Source organism: Paralichthys olivaceus, chromosome 2 (genome assembly GCF_024713975.1).
Source record: "Paralichthys olivaceus isolate ysfri-2021 chromosome 2, ASM2471397v2, whole genome shotgun sequence".
In the NCBI taxonomy this organism is placed as follows: domain Eukaryota; kingdom Metazoa; phylum Chordata; class Actinopteri; order Pleuronectiformes; family Paralichthyidae; genus Paralichthys; species Paralichthys olivaceus.
The window spans coordinates 16,524,037-16,543,475 of NC_091094.1; the positions used below are offsets into that span (position 1 = coordinate 16,524,037).

Below are 19,439 nucleotides of genomic sequence, written 5' to 3' on the forward strand. Positions count from 1 at the left end.
ATTCAATTATAAATGAACTCAAATCTAAAACAAAACAGAACACAGAGTATATAAAAAAATCAATGACATAACTATAGAACATATAAAAATGGAAAAAGGCGCATATCACGTGGAAGTACAAATGAATTAATAATATACTATATAAAAATACAAGTGTATCAAGCAAACCACAAGATTTTGTAAATTCATAGAAAAAACACTATTCCAGATGATGACAGATTTCAGGGACCCATAACAATAGTTTTTTAGAATAAGCCAAGGATTTTAAAGTTAAGTTTCTGATGCTGCTCGATAAGAAAAGGCTGACTGAGCAGAAGTATGGTATTATACAGTCCTTTCTGGCAGTAGCTCTGACTGCGTATCGGTAATCTAATGACCAACCAGTACAGCTGTTAATTAAGTATAAATTTAGGATCATTCAAACTTCAGATTCAAAATTGTTATAGAATTTAATTGTTTGATTGTTTTCAGTTACCAACAATATTCAGTAATTATATATTTATTATTATTATTAATATTTATCTATTTACTTGCAGATAAATTCTGCCATAAGGATCTAATGTCCCTATACAGTTGGGAGGATCAATCATAACTCAAACAGAGAAAATACCTCTATTGTTTTTGTGTAATACTGTAGTATGATGTTTAAAAAAAAAAGGAGGATTTGTAGGAACCAAGCAAAGTACAAATGTGTGGCGATAGGGAGCCTGTAATTAGGCCCCTCTAACCCCAGCATGAATTAAAGCGTTTGAACGGCACCCAAGAGCTCAGGCACAGACAGCAGCACCAGCTGCTGCTGAGAAAACACACATCTTCCTGTCCACATCAATCACTGCTCCCTCTTCAATTCACTCTTTCCCACTTTTTTTATCTACCAGCCTTCTCTTCTTTCAACAGCTACCCCTGTCATTTACCTGCACTTTTTCTGCATCACCTTCCTCTCTCATCCACATTCGTCCAACCATTGGTGCACTGCAGTTAGCACAAACACTGAAACCCGCCCTCGTAGTTTCTCCTGTGGCGCTGCGTCTTTGGTGTGACCTCTGGGTGTTCCCTCCTCAGATGGACCCTGTCCAGAAGGCTGTGATGACGCACACCTTTGGGCCACCTATGGTGAGGACTAAACGGCCAATCATCTCATGCAACGTCTGCCAAATACGCTTCAACTCAGAGGTAGGAACACTTAAAGGCTGTTTTCTTTTACAGACAATATCCAACTAATTCATTGTTCGCTAAACACCCAACAGCAGCAGTCAAAGATTAGTTTAGCAAGCTCGAATGGGGAAAGTGTGTATTTGATACTTGTATGTTTACCATGTTTAACATTACATTCAACCTGCCAACCAAAGTTGAATCAACTAAAGAACTCATTGGTCTGCCCACAAACAGTGGTGGTGCTTAGCTCTGTGGCCTCCCATGCATCACAATCACAGAGATGTGTTGATTTATGTAGAAAAAGCTACTACCATCTTACGTTTGTTAGGTTACAGGTGAAAGCCTCATTCACATCCACTGTGTAATATTCCTTACATTGTGAAAACTGGTCCTGGATGCATAAAAGCTCAGGCTACTGGACTCTCAAGCAACCTCTGTCAGACTCATTAACCAAGATAACATTTGCTCAATGCAGACCTCATTTAAAAATCGTTCTTTCTGACAATGTTAAAAGTGATAAGACGTTCTTTAAAACACACAAATATAAGTTGAAAAACAAAATAGGGTCGTGATAGCATAGAACAGTTTTACAATTAACCTTAATGTCAAAGTATTAATACTAATATTAGGACTTCTAGGTCGAGGTCTACAACATAACATAAAGACAGGTGTTATGCCAACCTGAAAGAAAAACCACCTCTGTCTGAAATCACAGACTCATTAGGAAGTATCCATACAAATGTAAGAGAAATTCTAATAAAAATACCAGACAAGAAGCAGAGTTAAGAAAGAATTAATGTGTTCAATCCACTTCCAACAACTTCAATGTGATAGATAGATAGATAGATAGATAGATAGATAGATAGATAGATAGATAGATAGATGGATAGACCCACAATCCACACACATTAAATCATGACCTAAAATGTTTGCTAGCTGGATCTGAACTTAGCTGGTGATTGACTGTACAGCTGGAGCAGGTGAAAATGTGGTTCACAGTTTCTCAGCTCCAATTTTAGCCTCTCCAGAAACGAGAGTAGGGGGAGGAAGATGGAGGAAAATCCGGCTTGTATACAAACAGTTTACGGTATCATTCTGGCACTCTTGTATCTGAGTCCTGAAGGAACGTCAGAGTGTCCGAAAAGAAGCGGACAGAAATGTTGTTGTGCCTGGATTGCAAAACACATTTCTGGTGTTGATAGCAAGCCTTCGAGTTTTGCAAGAGAGTTTTTTTTAGTTCCCCAGCCTCAGAAGAGATTTTAATGGAGGGTTTTGAAATGTTTGAGGGAGAAGCAGCAGGATGAACTCCAACTAACACAAACTTGTCAGAGCCACTTTAAAGCTGATGGAGCACATTTTCTGCATTTCATTTGTGACAGATGGTGCTGTGCCAACATTAGGCCAGAGGTGATGAAACTTTAGGTGAATGTTTTGATGGTCCCTGTTAAAGAGGCTGTCGTGTTAACTGAAGATGAAAAACTAATAATAATATGGACACCCAAGACCCAGCTACTGGATGACATGATTCACTGATGACATAATTCCCTCCGCCAAGGGGATTATTTTTGTTTGTTAGTTAGCAGGATTATACAAATGCAACAGGATGGATTTCTACAAACATTAGTAGAAGTGGTATGGGTCAGGGAAGGGCCCATTAAATTTTGGTTTGGAGGAGGATCACATCCTGGATTTCCAAAATAGAGCTTTTGTGACCTTTTCACATATTTTCCAGGGAACAATCGATGGGTCTACACAGAAAAAGTCACACATATTAAGAGAAAATATCCAGTAGTGTTTGCAACAGTTAGAACTTAGCAGTGGTATGAGTGCTATCCTAGTATAGTGTATGTGCTTGTGCATGGAGAATTTTAGTTTGAACATTTCCACAGCATGGTTCACATTTCAGATTGATCTTCCTCACAACCCAAAATGTCCCACAGTAAAAACAGCTCTCCATCAAAATCTCTACAGTCAAAAGGGCACATTTCTGGAGCTGAATTTTTTATGTAGAACAATTTAACATCTAGAGTGAAGTTGAGTGATGTATGTTCGTGAATATTAAAAGGGCTTTTTCAGAGGGAAAGATTCCCCCAAACGACCTACCAGTGTAACCTCAAACTTAAACATGAGTAGAAATCAAACAAAAGCCTGATACTCAAGTCTAAAAATATAAACACGCTCCTGTGATGAAGTGCTAAATACTTGCACTCTAAAAGCAGTGGTGTGTAAAGGACACATGCAGGGGGGGGGTCATATGAAACTTGTGTAACACTGCCCTCTTCTCTCTGAGGGGCCACTTAATTATATCTCCCCCTGCTCAGTCCTGCATGTTCTCACATGGTCTACATGAGGTTAGGAGTGATTTAATTTACCTCAGCGTGTTCATATCTACATATTGCATGGGATTTCACTGGATGTGCATGGGAAAATGTTTTGGGAGAGTGTCTCAGCCTCATGTCACAGCAGCACTATGCTGTGAGAGGTTTAATAGGGAGCCACCTGTTTGTCCAGCTTGCTGTTTTGCTGGTGAGCCGCGGTGTGCATCTGCTCCTCTGCAGCTCTACACCACTGTCCACAGTAACCTGAGAGACTGGGAGCTTAAAGCACGCAGGACATTCTTTAATAATGAAGGAATACTCTGCTTACAGTTTGGATTACTCCTGAAGTCCAGGCTGCGCTGTGGCTCAGAGGCAGAGAAACACATTATTTTTCGCAGTCTTCGACAGGTCATGATAAACCGATTATATTAATAAAACCAATATTTACTTCATATGTGTGTGTGTGTGTGTGTGTGTGTGTGTGTGTGTGTGTGTGTGTGGGGCGGGTTGTTTAAAGGGAATTCTCTGGTACTCACACAAAAGAGGCTGGTTGATTGGTAAAGGCCATTCAGAAGCGGGTACATCTCACTGCTACTACACTGTAGCTCCACATGTTGTAATTACAACATTGAAATTCATTTCAGGCCACAGAGGACAGATTAGCCTGCCAGTGTTCAGTACAGCTCTGCTGCAAGGCTGACGTCACTCCATGCTGCATTAGCCACCGTCACCACTGCAGTACCATACTGGACACCTCTCTCTCTCTTTCTCTCTCTGATCAATCCGCCTCTCCTTCAACTCATGTTTCATTCATGTCCGCTGCCTACTATAGGCAGCAGAGTTTTTCCTCACAGTTTTCTCGTGTTTTCTGTTACTCCCTCTGTGCAGGGGGAGTACAGTACAGTAGTAATCATCTGTTCCCATGCCCACTCTCTCCACCTCACCAGCTTCTTCCCACCCCCTCCCCCTGTCACTGTTGCCTGTAGCCCGTACAGTAGATCTGGCTGCACAACCAGCTTTCTGCTTTCTGTGCCATTGTCACTTTATAGATACAACATCAAAGCTCTTCCTGCTTATAGACAAAAAGGATTTCAGGGACATTCACTTGCTCTCATTTCTCCCCCTTAAATCCCATCTCTGCTTCCTCATTCATCTTAATCCTTCTTTTCACAGGCTCTGTCGCAGTTTCTCTCAGTTCATTTCACCGACTATGGCAAACAACATTTTTATTTTCGCGTTATTCACATTTCCTCCTAACACCAGAGATCAGGTGCCTTGATCTTGTTTACATCCGATTGTCTCTGCTGCGTCTGGTCTCAACCCCCACCTCCTAGGCTGTCAGGCCTTTTATGCTTGAATTGATGGAAGACCTTCATCGATTTTTTAAGTCCTGACACTGAAGGTCACAGGGAGTGAAAGTATCAATGCTCAAGTATGAAAAAAAAACAATTGGTGGTTGCAGAAAGGGAGAAGAGAATTAGAAGGACAGCAGCACATAGTGTGGACTGCAACGAGCAGAGGGAGCATCGAGTATCTCTCACTTTCAGGCTCTCTGCTGTCATTTGCTCATCCACTTGTGGGTCTTCATCTCCTTGTCTAATTGCGGGGCTTTGGGAAGCAGCAGCCAAAGGAGTTGGGTTACACCAGCAGAGCTATATCTGCCTTTCTGTCATCACCAATCAGGAGGAGGGCTATATGGGTAACTATCATTGACAGCTAATACCCAAGGCTTACAGAGGCATCCCTGACACGTCCCAGTGGTCCCTTTGCCTCTGTGAAGGGCCCCACAGCCTTGTTATTGACATAACGGAAACCTGTCTAATCTCAGCAGTTCGCTGCTTGTGCATACACATGTTCATACAGTCACACACGCGCACAGTCTTGTATTAGTGAAGAGCTTAGAGGAACTATATTTGTGCTCTAACACCTCATGTTTTACTTTGATTTCATCTGATGCTGACATGCACATGCATATCTACACTTGGGAGGGTCCTTTTGCCCCCACCCAGTATGTCGAGAAAGAATTTGCATACTAGACGATTCTGCACCTTGTGATTTAGGTCTGATAAGAATGATTAGTGCTAGACAGAAAGGGATGAGCCCACGGTGGAGCCATGTGGGGGAGTAAGAGCATGGTGGCTGGAGTGGTGTATAATGTGTACGTGAGACTTTCATGCAGGGAAACACCCAGCACACATCTTCAAATCAAGATCATGCTTTATTTGTCAGAAAGAATTTTTAAAAAAAGAAAAAATTTCAATAAATCAATGCAAGCCTAACATAAAATATGTCTCCTATAAGATTAACTCAAATGAACCACAACACCAACTTAACACTAGTAGTAAGGACTTACTGAAATGTCCACACTTCATATTGTGTTCATATTTCCTCAGTTTAAACTGATCCTCTTTCATGCTATACTATACAAGGACAAGCAGGCACACACACACACACACGGATACAATATTTTCTTGATTTGATCCTTTTTTCTCTCTCTCTCTCTCTGTAACGGACTATCAACTGTCACTGGCAGCCAACGGCCCCTCCAGCCAATTTTAGATAATCCCACCACTCAATAATCATCAGCTCAGAAAGCCAGTTCAGTGATTACACCAGTAGTGAAGGAAGATGAGAATAGAGTCTGGATGGTACACACTTCCCTGACAACATCTGCAGCACATCACATCCGCTCTGATGCCTTTTTCTGAAATGCACCAAAAACGCAGGGTGCGTTTATTTGAACATGTATCGATGCCAATATGGTTTGAAACGTCCGCAAGTCACTCATGCTACAATGTGACAAATTCAGATCAGTTAACTACAAAGCACAACCACAGTTTTCTGACTTCAACTCACATGGGTGCCATCAGGAGAAAATGGAATAAAGGTGGAAATGAGCGTCCACCCCTGCACATGCACGACGATTCAACGTAAATGAATCTCATGTTAATTTCTAATGTGTGTTATGTTTATGCCAGAGCCAGGCAGAGGCCCACTATAAGGGGAACCGCCATGCTCGAAGGGTGAAGGGGATCGAGACATCCAAGACAGCTCGTCTCCAAGATGGGGACAAACAGCACCCTCCCCTGACTGCTTCCCCCTCCCCACCAGGCCCCTCACCATCCAGCCCTGTGCCTGATCCTAATAAGCTGGGTGAGTATTAGCTCAGATGTGAGGTTACATACACACACACACACAGGAATCTGTCACAAAGTGGCAGAGACGCTTCACACAGCTGCTGCATGAAGTGATAGAAACTAACTAGAGGAGTGTTGGTGAGCTGGTGATTATTAAAGAATGTCTAGACCAAGTTACTGTTAATATGATTTATCAAAACTTCAAGACCATTCTCACAACTTGCATGAATTGTTCTCATTACAGACTCCAGAGATCGGAGACATCATTAGAGTTATCTTGAAATAAACATGTAAAATGAGCTGTTGTCAGGTCCAGATATTAGACAGTGGAAAATCAGCATCACTGTTGTCACACCTTTGAATCATGATCATCAAGGTCAAAGTGTGTAATCAATTACTAATGTAAAAACTTTGTGTCATGTTTACAGATGTCACCCAAAACTGTCCCAACTCTAACGAGTCACCTTTGACCCCTAGCCGCCTCCCAACACCCACACTGAGCTCAGCAGACACTGAGTCTCCCCTCGTACTTTCTGTCAGCTCGCCTTTGCCGTCCCCTCCTTCCCCAAACGCCGCCCTCAGTACCCCCCCAACAGATCCGGCAGCGGTGGCTCTTCCTGACTCCCTGTCTCCGGCACCCAGCCCGTCTTCAGGAGAGTCAGAGGAAGAGAAAGCCAAGAAGCTTCTCTACTGCTCCCTGTGCAAAGTGGCTGTTAATTCCCTCTCACAACTCGAGGCACATAACAAAGGTAACTCAAAAGCAGCATTGTCAGAGAGAGCATATTTTCTTAAGTACATCACAACACACAGTGTGCACATGCAGGCTTGAAAGAAATAAACCTCTACAAACAACTGAGTCCTGCCATCTGCTGTCGCAGATTAAGTGTGGCTCTTTAGAGGATATTCTGCACATTCTGCATTTTAAGTTTGAAAAACAAAAGCTAGTGCATTATCGTTGTTTAGTGGTTATGATGGCAGGTTAAAGAGAAGTTTGACTGGATGCAGAAAAATTAAGATAAAAACTCCAAATGATCCTCTGTCTCCATCACTGGAATTATAGGAAACACATGCAATTTATCAATTCAATCAATAGTAGCTGGAGGTTTCTATTATTTAGTAAATGTGCTTCACTGTTAACAGCCTTACTTACTGCCATGCAATGGACTTTTCTTTTTATTGTTTCCAGGTACCAAGCACAAAACCATTCTGGAGGCTCGGAGTGGACTGGGACCTATTAAGGCATACCCACGCTTGGGTCCGAAACCCAGCCCAGAGCAGGGAGGGGAGCTGTCCTCAGACCCAAACACTCAGGAACGCACCTTCCACTGTGAGATCTGCAATGTTAGAGTCAACTCCGAGTTGCAGCTAAAACAGGTGAGAGACTTGTACAAAGACCCATGGAGCGTAAGAGAATTATTTCCCAAACAATCACAATATCTAATATCTACTCCCTTTTCATTTTCTGCTGCAGCATATATCTAGCCGGAGGCATCGTGATGGAGTTGCAGGGAAACCCAATCCTCTTCTCAGCCGGCACAAGAAGCGCACAGACTTTATGGTGAGGCCTCAGTTTGTCTCACATTCCATGTTTATTAATTCTCTCCCATAAGATTTAGTTGAGCCGCATATCTGCTGAGTCAGAGTGAACAGTCACTGAGTCCATCCAAAACACGACAGGTTCCCAACTGATGTAACACAGTTGTTGTTACTGTGGCCACAGCTTTTCTTTGTCCTGAATACAGATGTGTGGACTCTTTTTTAAATGACCCTGAGCAGTCATTGCTTCACTTCATAGGCAGTGTATAAAGATGGAGAACATAGGGGCTCCCAAAAAGTCAAGCCAAATTATCTTGATTGCACACTGATGGCTAGTGATTAGTAGTAAGTGGATGGGACATGGACCAAACTAAAAGTAAAAACACACATCAAGTAAATTTTCCTAAAACATGGTTTCTGTCATTAGAGTCATTCTTCAATATTGTCCAAGAGCCCATTTAAAATTGGTTTTAATTACTTATTTAATGCTATGAAATGGGGCAATGTCATGATTGACAGGCGAGATTGACTCGTGGTTGGTTGAGCACATGTATTGGCAGCTCCCTCCCACAAATACTGGCTCAAAAATATGTCTTTGTTTCAAGATGGCAACGCTCATATCCAGGATATTTTGGCTTCATTTCTGGACAGTAGGAAGAAGCGGAGATGTAGCATCAGCTATATATAAAGTCTAGCTATACTTTTTTGGGGCGATAGGTTGATTGTTTTACCACACATTATGCAATGTCATCCCCATTTCCTTCCTCTGCCTATTGTTTAGCAGATGTGACAGAGCCCGACCCAAAACCATCTCTAGATTTTTTGGGCTTGAGTTGGGTATCCATCCTCTAATACAACCCACATCATTTAGGTTTGCAGAAAACTCTTGCATTTATCAGTAGCTAAATATTTACACGTTAACCTCTTTGACTTTCTTACAGGAACTTCCAAAAACTCTGGGGGCTGGACTTATACCAAATCCCCTGGCTGTCGCTGCAGCGATGGCAGCCGCAGCAACCTCCAATCAGCTGGCACTACGTTCTCCTGGGCCGGCCTCCCACCATCATCATCACCTCTTGCAGGGAACACCCCTCAGCCTGCTGAGGCCTGCCCCAGGGCCCATCCGCACCACGCATGGCCCGATCCTCTTCACCCCTTACTGATGGTGGGGGAACGATGAAGAAGCACACTGTGAAGAGGAGGCCTGTAACCATGTGCCATCAAGAGCCAGATCAGCTGCTGTGGCTCAGTGGACATAAATATGACTCTTCTTGGCACATACTGTAGTTGCAGACCACTGACAAATTGCAAATATTTCCGACTCCATCATCCCCAGTCTCCTTTCATTGCTTAACTGTCTGCCAATTATCACACTGACTCTGCAGATAGTTTCACGAGGAACTTAAACACGTCTCTATCAAGCATGGGATTCCTTGAGCATCAGCAACGTAAATATCCATCTACCATATGATCCATTGAATCTGACACGAAACCCTACCTCTCTTATGTTTTTAACATTCATCTCATTATTTATCCAAAGCATCCATGTTAACAAATACATGTGCTGGGTTAGATATAGTGTTGCCTCTGATGTTAGCTGGTATCATACTGTAGTCGTCACAGTATAGTGGATTGTATCACTGTACAGTTCTGTTTTTTGTGGTCTATAAAGAGAAAAAGGTTACAACAATTTCTGTAATGTTCCTGCAGTAACTGGCAAACATGTATAGTGTGCACACAATAGGTCTAGTTACCTCTGTGGGATAGAAACAGGAAGTCAAAGAGGAACAACCTAAGTGTAAAAATGACATGACATCTTAAAACTGTGCTTATGCACTCATCAACCACACTAGTGGTTTGGAGCAGTTGTGAGGAAGTGTTTACTCTTATAGTCCACAATAAGGTTGGATAAATTAAGAACAGAACAAGAGACGAAAGCCCATGCAAGGTTCGTAAAAGTAAGAGGTAAGACGTCCACTTTTAAATGGCTTAAGTACATTCATTTTTCCCATCCGCAACACACTGGACAGAACAGAATGGCTTTGTTGTCTTAATGGAATAGTTTCTAACACTGTGAGAAGAGCAGGGCAATAGTTCATTTACAACTTAAGTAGCAGGTTTATTTGCATTTTGTGCACATTTGATGATACAGATCACAGTTTCACCACAATCACCCTTGAGGAGTGAGGAAACAGTGGGAAAGACACCAGCATTATGATAGAGAAAGGAACAGAAAAGGACCACATACAAAGATGAGTACTTAAAAAAACAGAAACAGCAAAACACATGATTTTTGATAGCATTATAGGCCTGTAGTGGAGTAAAAAATGTTTAGTTTGTCTGCTCTGCCTTGTGTACTCTGACCCTACATGTTCCTGACTACTAGTGAAGACTGTCATAACGGCTTGTGACACATTAGAGGGAAACTTTAGGAAATGGAAACCGTAGCAATACTTTGAGCACTCCTGCTAACTTTTCTTGTTAACTGCAATAAAGAGAAATGTCTAAAATGTAATAATTGTTATTTACGAGACGTGTATTGAAACATTAATGTAAATGTAGATTAAAAAAAATATTAAAGGTATATGTTGGGGCTTCCTAATTGTTCAGTTAAAATGAAATAATTAAATTGAGTTTATGGTTATAACTAATGTTGATTGATGAATTAATCTCATGTAAATGTATGAGCGCATGAGACTTAGGTCCCCACAATATGAGTAATACCTACACAGCCTAACCAAAACCTTATCCATATCCTATCCACAATTCACATGTTACCTCTTACTTTAACAAGGACCTCAGAAATGATGTGTAGCCTCATCAGGACCGAGCTTTATGAGGCCCCCTGATCCTGACAAGTAGAAGCGTATTTTTTTAGTTTTGAAAAATGAAGACAGACACACAGACACACACACAGTTTTAGTTTAGTGTATCGGGCGCTAACTTGTTTAAACTATAATGTAGCATAAGTTTTCTAAATTGTCAAGAAAGAGTTGGGTGCCAGACAGGTTAACCTGCCAATTGATAAAAATATATTATGATGAGAGATCTAACCCAGGTAGCTTGTTATTCTAGCTACAAAAAGGCATCAAAGGAAAAGGAAAACACAAACAATTCAGTGCATCAATTAGTTTGCAATTATTAATCAAATCCAAACAACAATCACATCAAAAAAGTATGATTAATAAACCAACAACAAACATTCCATATTCATCAAAATAGAAATTAATAGAAATTCACTTCCACATCAAAAAATGTAATGTTCATTAATTAATCAAATGAAATAAGGACTCCAGATAATTAGTGTTCTTTGAGTAGGCTGAGTTCAGATGATATATGAGAATGTGTGTGTGGGGGGAGCGTGTTCAGGAAAAAACATTTGTATGTGGTATTCAGCTTAGTTGTAATCTGTTCAATATAGTCAGAACAGTGTGTGTGTGTGTGTGTGTGTGTGTGTGTGTGTGTGTGTGTTGGAGAGGGGACTTAATGTCCAATGAGTGGAAAATGGAGGCAATGTGTGTGTTTGAGGGGGGGTTCTTTAATCTCCAGGGAGAGTGAAAGATGAGGAGTGATTTCACCAGAGGCAAAGGGAAACAGGGAAGCCAGGAGAGTTTCAGTACGGAGACAGACTTAGCTTTTGTGGTTCAACAGGGATCGGGTCATTTGCCTCTTTGTCCAGGAAGATTGAGAAAAAACAGCCGGTTCTTGGATCAACTGCCTCTATTCACTTTAATTTTGATCACTTTTCTTCCTCTTTTAGTACATAGGTCCAGAAACTGGTTTATCTTTACAAAGAGCTCCTTCCTTCACTTACTCTCACTCCTCAGTTCTCTTCCACGCTGCCTTTGTTTGAGTTTCCCTCCTTTTTGGCTCACAGGTGTGTCCAATTTGTCATCTCCCTTGCCCCGCCTTCTTTTAAAGGGCCATTCTGTCTTTACTTTTCTCCTTACTGCTATAACAGTGTGGAAGCAACTTAAAAAAGAGGATGCACATAAAACAACAGGAGGCTTAATGAATGATCAGAGGAAGAAAAAAAAACTGCAGAAAATAAATACGCAGCATTTTTTTCCTACTGTAAATACTATTAAATTACACCATGAATGAGAAGATTTCCTATGATGTCTAATATTTTTATTGCACATCTGAAACGGTTGATGATGAAGCTGATCCAAGAACACTTCTCGTCATTTTGTTTGTTCACTGCAGGTGAAGAAAGAAAGTGGTTGGTATGGTTTCTGTGGTTTCTCCTCATGTTCTGGTGCAAACCTCACCTGGCTCATGAGCTGTATCAGCCCTGTGCTCTATGCTCTCATGAAAAATACTAACATGCTTTAGTAAGTGTAATGTTTAGCACGTTAGTTGAATTAGATTCAGATGTTAGTAGATTGATATTTGGTAGTAAGTGCAGTGGCCGAGACATCCCACACAAGCACATTAAGGTAAAGGCAAATGCAAAAGCCCTGACAAAACTACATAAGCCACACAAAGGAAACACAACCACAACGGAAACACAACCACAACGGACGTGAGCAACAACAGATGTTGACAATGAAAGAAGCAGAGTTACTTATCGTAGTCAAGTGAACCTTTGTTCATGAAAACCTGGACAAGTTGGTCACTGCTTAAAATGAGCTGTTGTGGCACATGTGCATTTTTCCTCTTTGGATCCTCCATGAGGAAACTTAGAGGCTGGGAAGGTAAGAATTGGGAGAATGGGAGGAGGAAGGAAACTGGGACAGACCAGTTATGTGCTATACCAGCCAAGCATACTGTGGATGTATAAATCCATAGCAAAAAAATCCTGTGTTTTGTAGAATCAGCATGTGCATGAGAGAGACACCAGGCCCAGCTGTTAACATCAGGCACAGACTATCCCTGCCCCACCCACCAGCTTCATGAAATATGTAGGCAGACAAAGTTGGACAGGAAGAAGACAGGGGTCAGCAGGTTTTAAAAGAATATCATAGAATCAAGATTTAGTGAGGAATTAAATCAAGTTTAACTATCAAAATGTAGATGTTATGTTTTTAAGCGTTAGGCCTGTCACATACATTGAAGTGTGCACATCATTTCCTGTTTTCTGTTTTAAAGGGGCCATATTGTGCAAAATACACTTTTGTATGGTTTTAAAACATAAATATTTGTCTCCCATATTTCTACAGATGAGGAAAAACACTCTCTCTCTCTTGCTTGCTCCACCTTTCTCAAAAGATCTATTCAGATATCGAGCCCCTCGTGACGTCCTATGCGGCTCCAGCTCTATTGACACTCTGGAGCTCAGTTTCAGGCCTGCCCAAGGTTCTGTTTGTTCCACCCACTGTTTCACAGTAAATCTACGTTGCAGCCCTTGACCTCGTGTCGGTTGTTTTCACATCCTGTCTTCTTTCAGTGCTCTTGTGATTGTTTGCTCTGCTGTGCTTCTCCTGTGTTTATTTAGCCCTGCCTCTTTCATCTTTTCAGTCACTGCATCCACACTTCTCTCCGTCACTTCGTCTGTTTGTCTTTTCAGTTTTACGTTGTGCTTCAGGTCAGTTTCTTTGTGTTCTTTGAGTTCTTTTGAATTTGGACTTTCTATTTGCCTGTCTGTACATACCTGCCTAAACCAGAGACTCAACAAAGAAAACGCTTCCCTTCACCTACCAGCCTGTGTCCTGCATCTGTATTTTGGGTCCTGAAAATCCATCAACACAGAGCCACACTGTGGCTGTTGAAATTATTTCTCCTGCATATTCTACATTTGCACTTTGGAAAAAATAAGTGGGTACATTACTGCCACTCAGTGGTAAGAAATGGTTTGATAAAAACGACAGAGTGCTGTCTTAATCTGTTCAAACCATCACAGGAAAGTCATACTCATAATATCTACAATTTAGGATTTTGTTTTGTGCATTTTAACAGCTTCAGTCTTTTCTGTGTTTCCCATGCAGGGTTGGGCTTCATTTTTTTTACATGGATCGATATCAATAATGATATATATATATATATTCATTTTCATATCATTAATGAGGAATTAAATCCATTTTGACTGGAGGATAGATAGTGTGTTATAAGGAGTGAGAGTAAATGCATATATTCTTTTGCTATTGAGAAAAAAATTACAATGGGACACCTTAGATGTAAAGTAAAGTAGAGATAGAATTGAATTTAGGGTTGAATCCTAAATCTCAAGTTAATCAAATATAGGTTTGGTATGGTTCTAAACCTTTGTTATCGCACATAGGTACTGACAGTTGTATTTAGCTTTGTGTGCCACATAAATAAAATGACAGTGTAGTCACTTCTCTAAAATAAACTTTTTAAGCTCTTATTATGATTGAAAAAACAAAAGGCAGCGACAAGAGTGTTGTTATTGAACTTGGGCTGCTGGTGCTCTCAGTTTGTGTTGGTAGATTTTGCATCTTTATTTACTCAGTGGGATTGCACTGTTCCAGATAATGTAGAAGCCAGCTGTACATCTTGTAACAAATCATTTCCAAATCATTGTTGTGTAGTCGTAGCCACACTTGTGCAGAGATCCTCCTTTTGAGCCACACATGAAAAGTATGAGCCTAAATCAAAAAGCGAAACTGATAAAGTAATCAAAATTTCAGTTATTTCATAATATTAACAAAAGAACTAATAGGAAAATCCTTAGAAACACACCTTCTGAAATATGCAGTGTAGGAGTCTACTCACAAAGACCAACAACTAAATAATTTCCACACAATCTAAATCTTCGCTTCTGCCCTTTCCTATGTCATGTTTCAGCCCACACACTGTCTCTTATTAGAGTTTCACTTCAAGGAGAAGCGCTGGGCTTCTAACTGCCTCCATCCGAAAGTCTAAACTACTTCCGCTGGAAAAGTATTATATCGAAGATACCTATGAGTAAAATAATATTTCCAGCCTCGCCTTCTGATCAGTGCACTTGGAAGGTGCTAGGAAATTATTTTGTGGCTTTGTAAAACCCAAAGATCTGTTAAAAATATTTGTCTAGAGTAACCTTTAACAATCAAGAAGTTGTTAAAAAACATCCAAGCATAAAACTAATTTCCACAACTTCTTAATTAAATCTGAATTCCTTATTTATTGCATTTAATTAGCAATGGCAAGCATACAGCAATGATTAAAATCTCCCAAAAATTATAAAAAAGGGTAAAAAGTAAAAATAATAAAAAGGGTAAAAATAAAAGTAGTAAAAGAGTAAAAATTAATACAAATAGTAAACATGATTATATTTACTGCAGCTTTAGGAGAACTGATATAAATTTTATGAGAAGAAGTGAATGCCGGCACGGCCGTAGCTGACACCCATTTCCTTCCAGAAACTTGACTTATGTTTAAAATTCTAAACTCAGTACAAAAACCCCAAAATCTTCTTTGAAAGTCAAAGTCCCATGTTGGCAGGTCAGACGCAGTGTTTCTTTCCAAACTTGTTGGTTATTTTCTTTATTTTAAAGAATTTCTCCTATGTGCATATTTTTCGAGTTGTAGATGTCTTCTGTAGAAACTTTCTCTAAGTTGAGAGGAGTTTGTTTTCTCAGTTCTTTTGATATAGGTCTTCATCCTGTTGTGTGGAAAGGAGCCGTAGAAGAACCGACCAACACCCTTCTCAAGTCTTATTTATATTCTCTTGAACTCTGAAGCCTACAAACGTTTCTGCATGCAATGACTCACTATCAATAGAAATGGACAGTCTTAGACCATGAGCCTCTGTGGTAAAAATCTAGCACCTTCTAGCATCTTCTGTACATATTCAACATCATCAACATTGCTTTGCAGTTGCATCAGCCTCTGCTTGCACCAGCTTTGCACAAAATCTTTTCTTACCTGCTTCAACATCCTGTTGCAGCCTTTGCCCTGCACTTCATGGTTGAACACACACACATTACACTTCAACATGTGAAATAGATTTAACCCATTTAAAGAATGTTTAACATTAAACCATTTCTCATGAAAAACTAATCAATCATAAAAAAACAACAGATTAAACACCGTAAAGAATATTAACCATTAATATTAAACATTAAACCATCACTACAAGATTGAACACTTCTGATTTCATTTTCAACTTTTTCATCAGAGGTTCACTTCAATTGACATGATCCATTATTGTTATAAAACATGTTACTTTCAACATTGTAAAAGGCTAAATAAGCAGACCAGAAATATATTTCTACATGTTACTTTATGCCCTTAGCTCATACTTTCAGCGGTGAGACCCTGATCCTTCTTGACAGAACTTATTGAGTAATATCTATGTAATGATGAATGCTACTGATTCATGTGGAATTGATTTGTAAAATGAAAATAAATCAAAAAGGACAATAGCCATCTGTATTGCTGTATTGCTGTTGTGTAAATTATATAAAAGGGACAGGTAATATTAGATTTTTCTTCTTCCTTCGTCTTTTTCCTTCAAGAAATATGTATTTAGTATTAGTGTTATATTTTGTTTTAATTTGAAAAATATAGAATAAACTTACAAAACTAAATTAAGCTTAACTGATCTAAAGTTAAAGACCTGCTGATGATTTGAAGAGGGACTGATGCAAGAGCTTTGATCAGACATCCAAATATTTATAAATGACTATTTTTTTAACATATTTTTTAGCGATTCAAAATATCAGAGTTACATAACAGATTAGCCAGGCCTGTACAATTACACTTTGACATGACATCAGTATTGAGTATATTTTGATCATCTGAGAGATTTAACATGTTCTGTCTACTTATGTGTTTATACCAGGGATCAGAGAGAAAAGATATTTAAAACAATTGACAATAAAGTTGACTTTACTACGTACGGTGGGTAAGCAAAGTTAAATTTTGAAAATCATATATACACTATGAGCTTTTTAATACAAATTTTGTATCACAAATTATTTTAGTTTTTCACATTACTCCTGGTCCTACATGTTGTCTCCAACAAGTTGTTTTAAATGTGCTATATAAATAAAATTGACATTGATGTAAAACACATTTCAAAGACGTAATACATTTTAGTCAATTTGAAATATTAAAAAGGAAATTGGCAAGAGCTCTTTTCCTGAATTAAGACATACATTGGAAAAACCCATCTTCACACCATCTGATTATGCAGAGGAAACTTGAGCAACACAGGGGATGCACAACAAATATAACACCAGCAGGAAGGGAGACATTCAGAGACTCAGTCCACTGAAGAGAATAACAGATGCGCATCAATGATCAGAAAGACTTAAAGGTGAGACAATGATGAGAGGATTTATTTTATAACTTTTCATTTGGCTTTACTTAGAATAAATAAAAAGATACATTCAGTCTTTAAATCTTGTTTTTTCTGCTTCTCTAACTTTGCGTTATGTAATGTTTCACAGACTGAGAGTCATCAACCTTCAGCAGAATCCACCTTATAGTTTAAGACAAAACTTATTATGAAAAAAATCTTTTAATTTCATTTTTTCCATTCATTAAATCAAGTATGATGCCTGATGTTTAGAAATTATTTCTGGCTTGTGGACATTTCTCAGCCTTTGCACAAGAGGAAGTGGGGAACTTCACCATCATTAACTTCCTCTTGGGAGACTAGAGGCATGAAGGACAGGGTTTATCTTTGAACTGAACCTTCCATTAGCACATGACAGAAAAGTTGACCCATATTTTTATTCCTGTCAGTTGACAGAATGCTGATGAACCACACAAACCAAACAGAGGACGACCTCTTCTCCTGCTACAGTCCCTCAGTCGTAGGCTACCGGTACTTTGCTGTGCTGTGGGGATGTGCTGTGACCATCACTGGAACAGTTGGGAACCTGATGACCATTCTGGCTTTTGCCTTAGACCCACGTCTGAGGACTCGCTTCAATGTGCTGATCGTCAACCTTGCTGTAGCCGATCTCCTTTACTGCACCATACTGCAGCCTATCTCTGTCGACTCCTACCTACACCTCAGATGGCGCAGTGGTCAGCTCTGGTGCACCATCTTCGGCCTACTGCTCTTCCTCTCCAACTCTGTCTCCATCATCACCCTATGCCTGCTGGCAGTGAGCAGATATCTCCTGGTTGCAAAGCGGACTGTGTTTGATCGTATCTTCTCTGACCGAGGTCTAATATTACTCCTTGCCTCTGCATGGGCACTCGGCCTGGCCAGCTTCGGCCCACTCTGGCCCGTCTACGTGTTCGTACCACAGGTGTGCACATGCAGCTTCCATCGTACCAGGGGTCGCCCCTACACCACCATCCTGCTCTTTTTCTACTTTTTTGTTGGTCTGAGCTGCGTTGGTGCATTCTACCTGCTCATCTACAGACGTGTCCACATTGCCTCACAAGCTCTGCTTCAGTACAGGCTCAGCCGCAGGTCGTCCAGGAGGAAACCAGCTCCCTCATTGCAAGGGACTGATGACAGTGGTGTGGAGAGTGGCATGGCCAACACATGTAGCTGTGAGGTGAGCAGCCAGGCAGATCTAGCACAAAACAATATCACCTCCAAAATGGTCAACCAATCTACCCAGAGCTCTGCCACGGCCTCAGATTCATCAGCAGCCAACAGGCCTCCTGATATCACCCCTGCACCAACTTCATCCACGAATGCAGCATCATCTTCCCCCTCAGCCACCTCAGGAAATGATGGCGAATTCAAGCGAGTGACCCGCATGTGCTTCATTGTTTTTCTGTGCTTTGTTTGCTGCTTCGTGCCCTTCCTGTTGCTCAACATAGCCGACAAACAGAACCGCGCCCCACAGGTACTGCACATGTTCTGCGCAAACCTCACCTGGCTCAACAGCTGCATCAACCCCATTCTTTATGCTGTCATGAACCGACAGTTTCGACAGGCCTACCAGCTGCTGCTCACCAGGGCCGCCGCACCCTTCACCTGCCTCTGGACCCGCTCACAGCCTCTGAGATCCTGACTTCTATTTACGGAAACCCAGGATATCATTCTAGTGAAATACAAGACTTTTACTCTTTTACTGAAATGTAAGTTGTGAGACATATTAAGTAATACAATTTGCACTGTTGCTTTTAGAATTTGGTGCAAGGAGTCTGGACATGATTACCATTTTAACTTTCTGTGTCTGTTACGTCACATTATAAACACAGCTTTTACAAAATCAGCACTGGAAATCCTCGTCTTACACAACATGCCTCATTTAAGTAACGCAGGAACCTATGACTCTTACCAGTGTCTCAACTCTGGATGAGTGTTAACATGCTCAGTGTATGACTCATGATATGTACAATGGGCGAGAGAGCTCAACACACTGCTGACTAAGAAAACACATGCAAATAGAAAAAACACGTGCAAATTAAGAAAACAATTTGGCATGTTTGT

The 19,439-nt window shown here is 40.5% G+C and overlaps 2 protein-coding genes across 4 annotated transcripts in view; both read left to right on the forward strand.

The window, feature by feature from the left end:
* Positions 1 to 9,454, forward strand: part of LOC109628938 (zinc finger protein 385A-like) — a 28,501-nt gene extending 19,047 nt beyond the window's left edge. For both annotated transcript variants that reach the window (XM_020086395.2, XM_020086396.2), the window contains exons 3-8: positions 1,063 to 1,173; positions 6,452 to 6,626; positions 7,039 to 7,359; positions 7,797 to 7,984; positions 8,082 to 8,168; positions 9,088 to 9,454. In XM_020086395.2, the coding sequence (XP_019941954.1) occupies positions 1,063 to 1,173; positions 6,452 to 6,626; positions 7,039 to 7,359; positions 7,797 to 7,984; positions 8,082 to 8,168; positions 9,088 to 9,309 (1,104 nt within the window). In that variant the 3' untranslated portion in view covers positions 9,310 to 9,454. The remainder of the gene's footprint in view (positions 1 to 1,062; positions 1,174 to 6,451; positions 6,627 to 7,038; positions 7,360 to 7,796; positions 7,985 to 8,081; positions 8,169 to 9,087) is intronic.
* A 519-nt stretch (positions 9,455 to 9,973) lies between these two features.
* Positions 9,974 to 19,221, forward strand: gpr84 (G protein-coupled receptor 84). Of its 2 annotated transcripts, none has more exons than XM_069539402.1 (2): positions 9,974 to 10,111; positions 17,783 to 19,221. In XM_069539402.1, exon 2 carries the CDS (start codon positions 17,791 to 17,793, stop codon positions 19,015 to 19,017), a length of 1,227 nt encoding a protein of 408 aa, XP_069395503.1. In that variant the 5' UTR covers positions 9,974 to 10,111; positions 17,783 to 17,790; the 3' UTR covers positions 19,018 to 19,221. The 2 variants fall into 2 exon arrangements, with proteins under 2 accessions (XP_069395503.1, XP_019942438.1); XM_020086879.2 differs by lacking the exon at positions 9,974 to 10,111 and adding an exon at positions 17,204 to 17,351.
* The last annotated feature ends 218 nt before the right edge of the window (positions 19,222 to 19,439 follow it).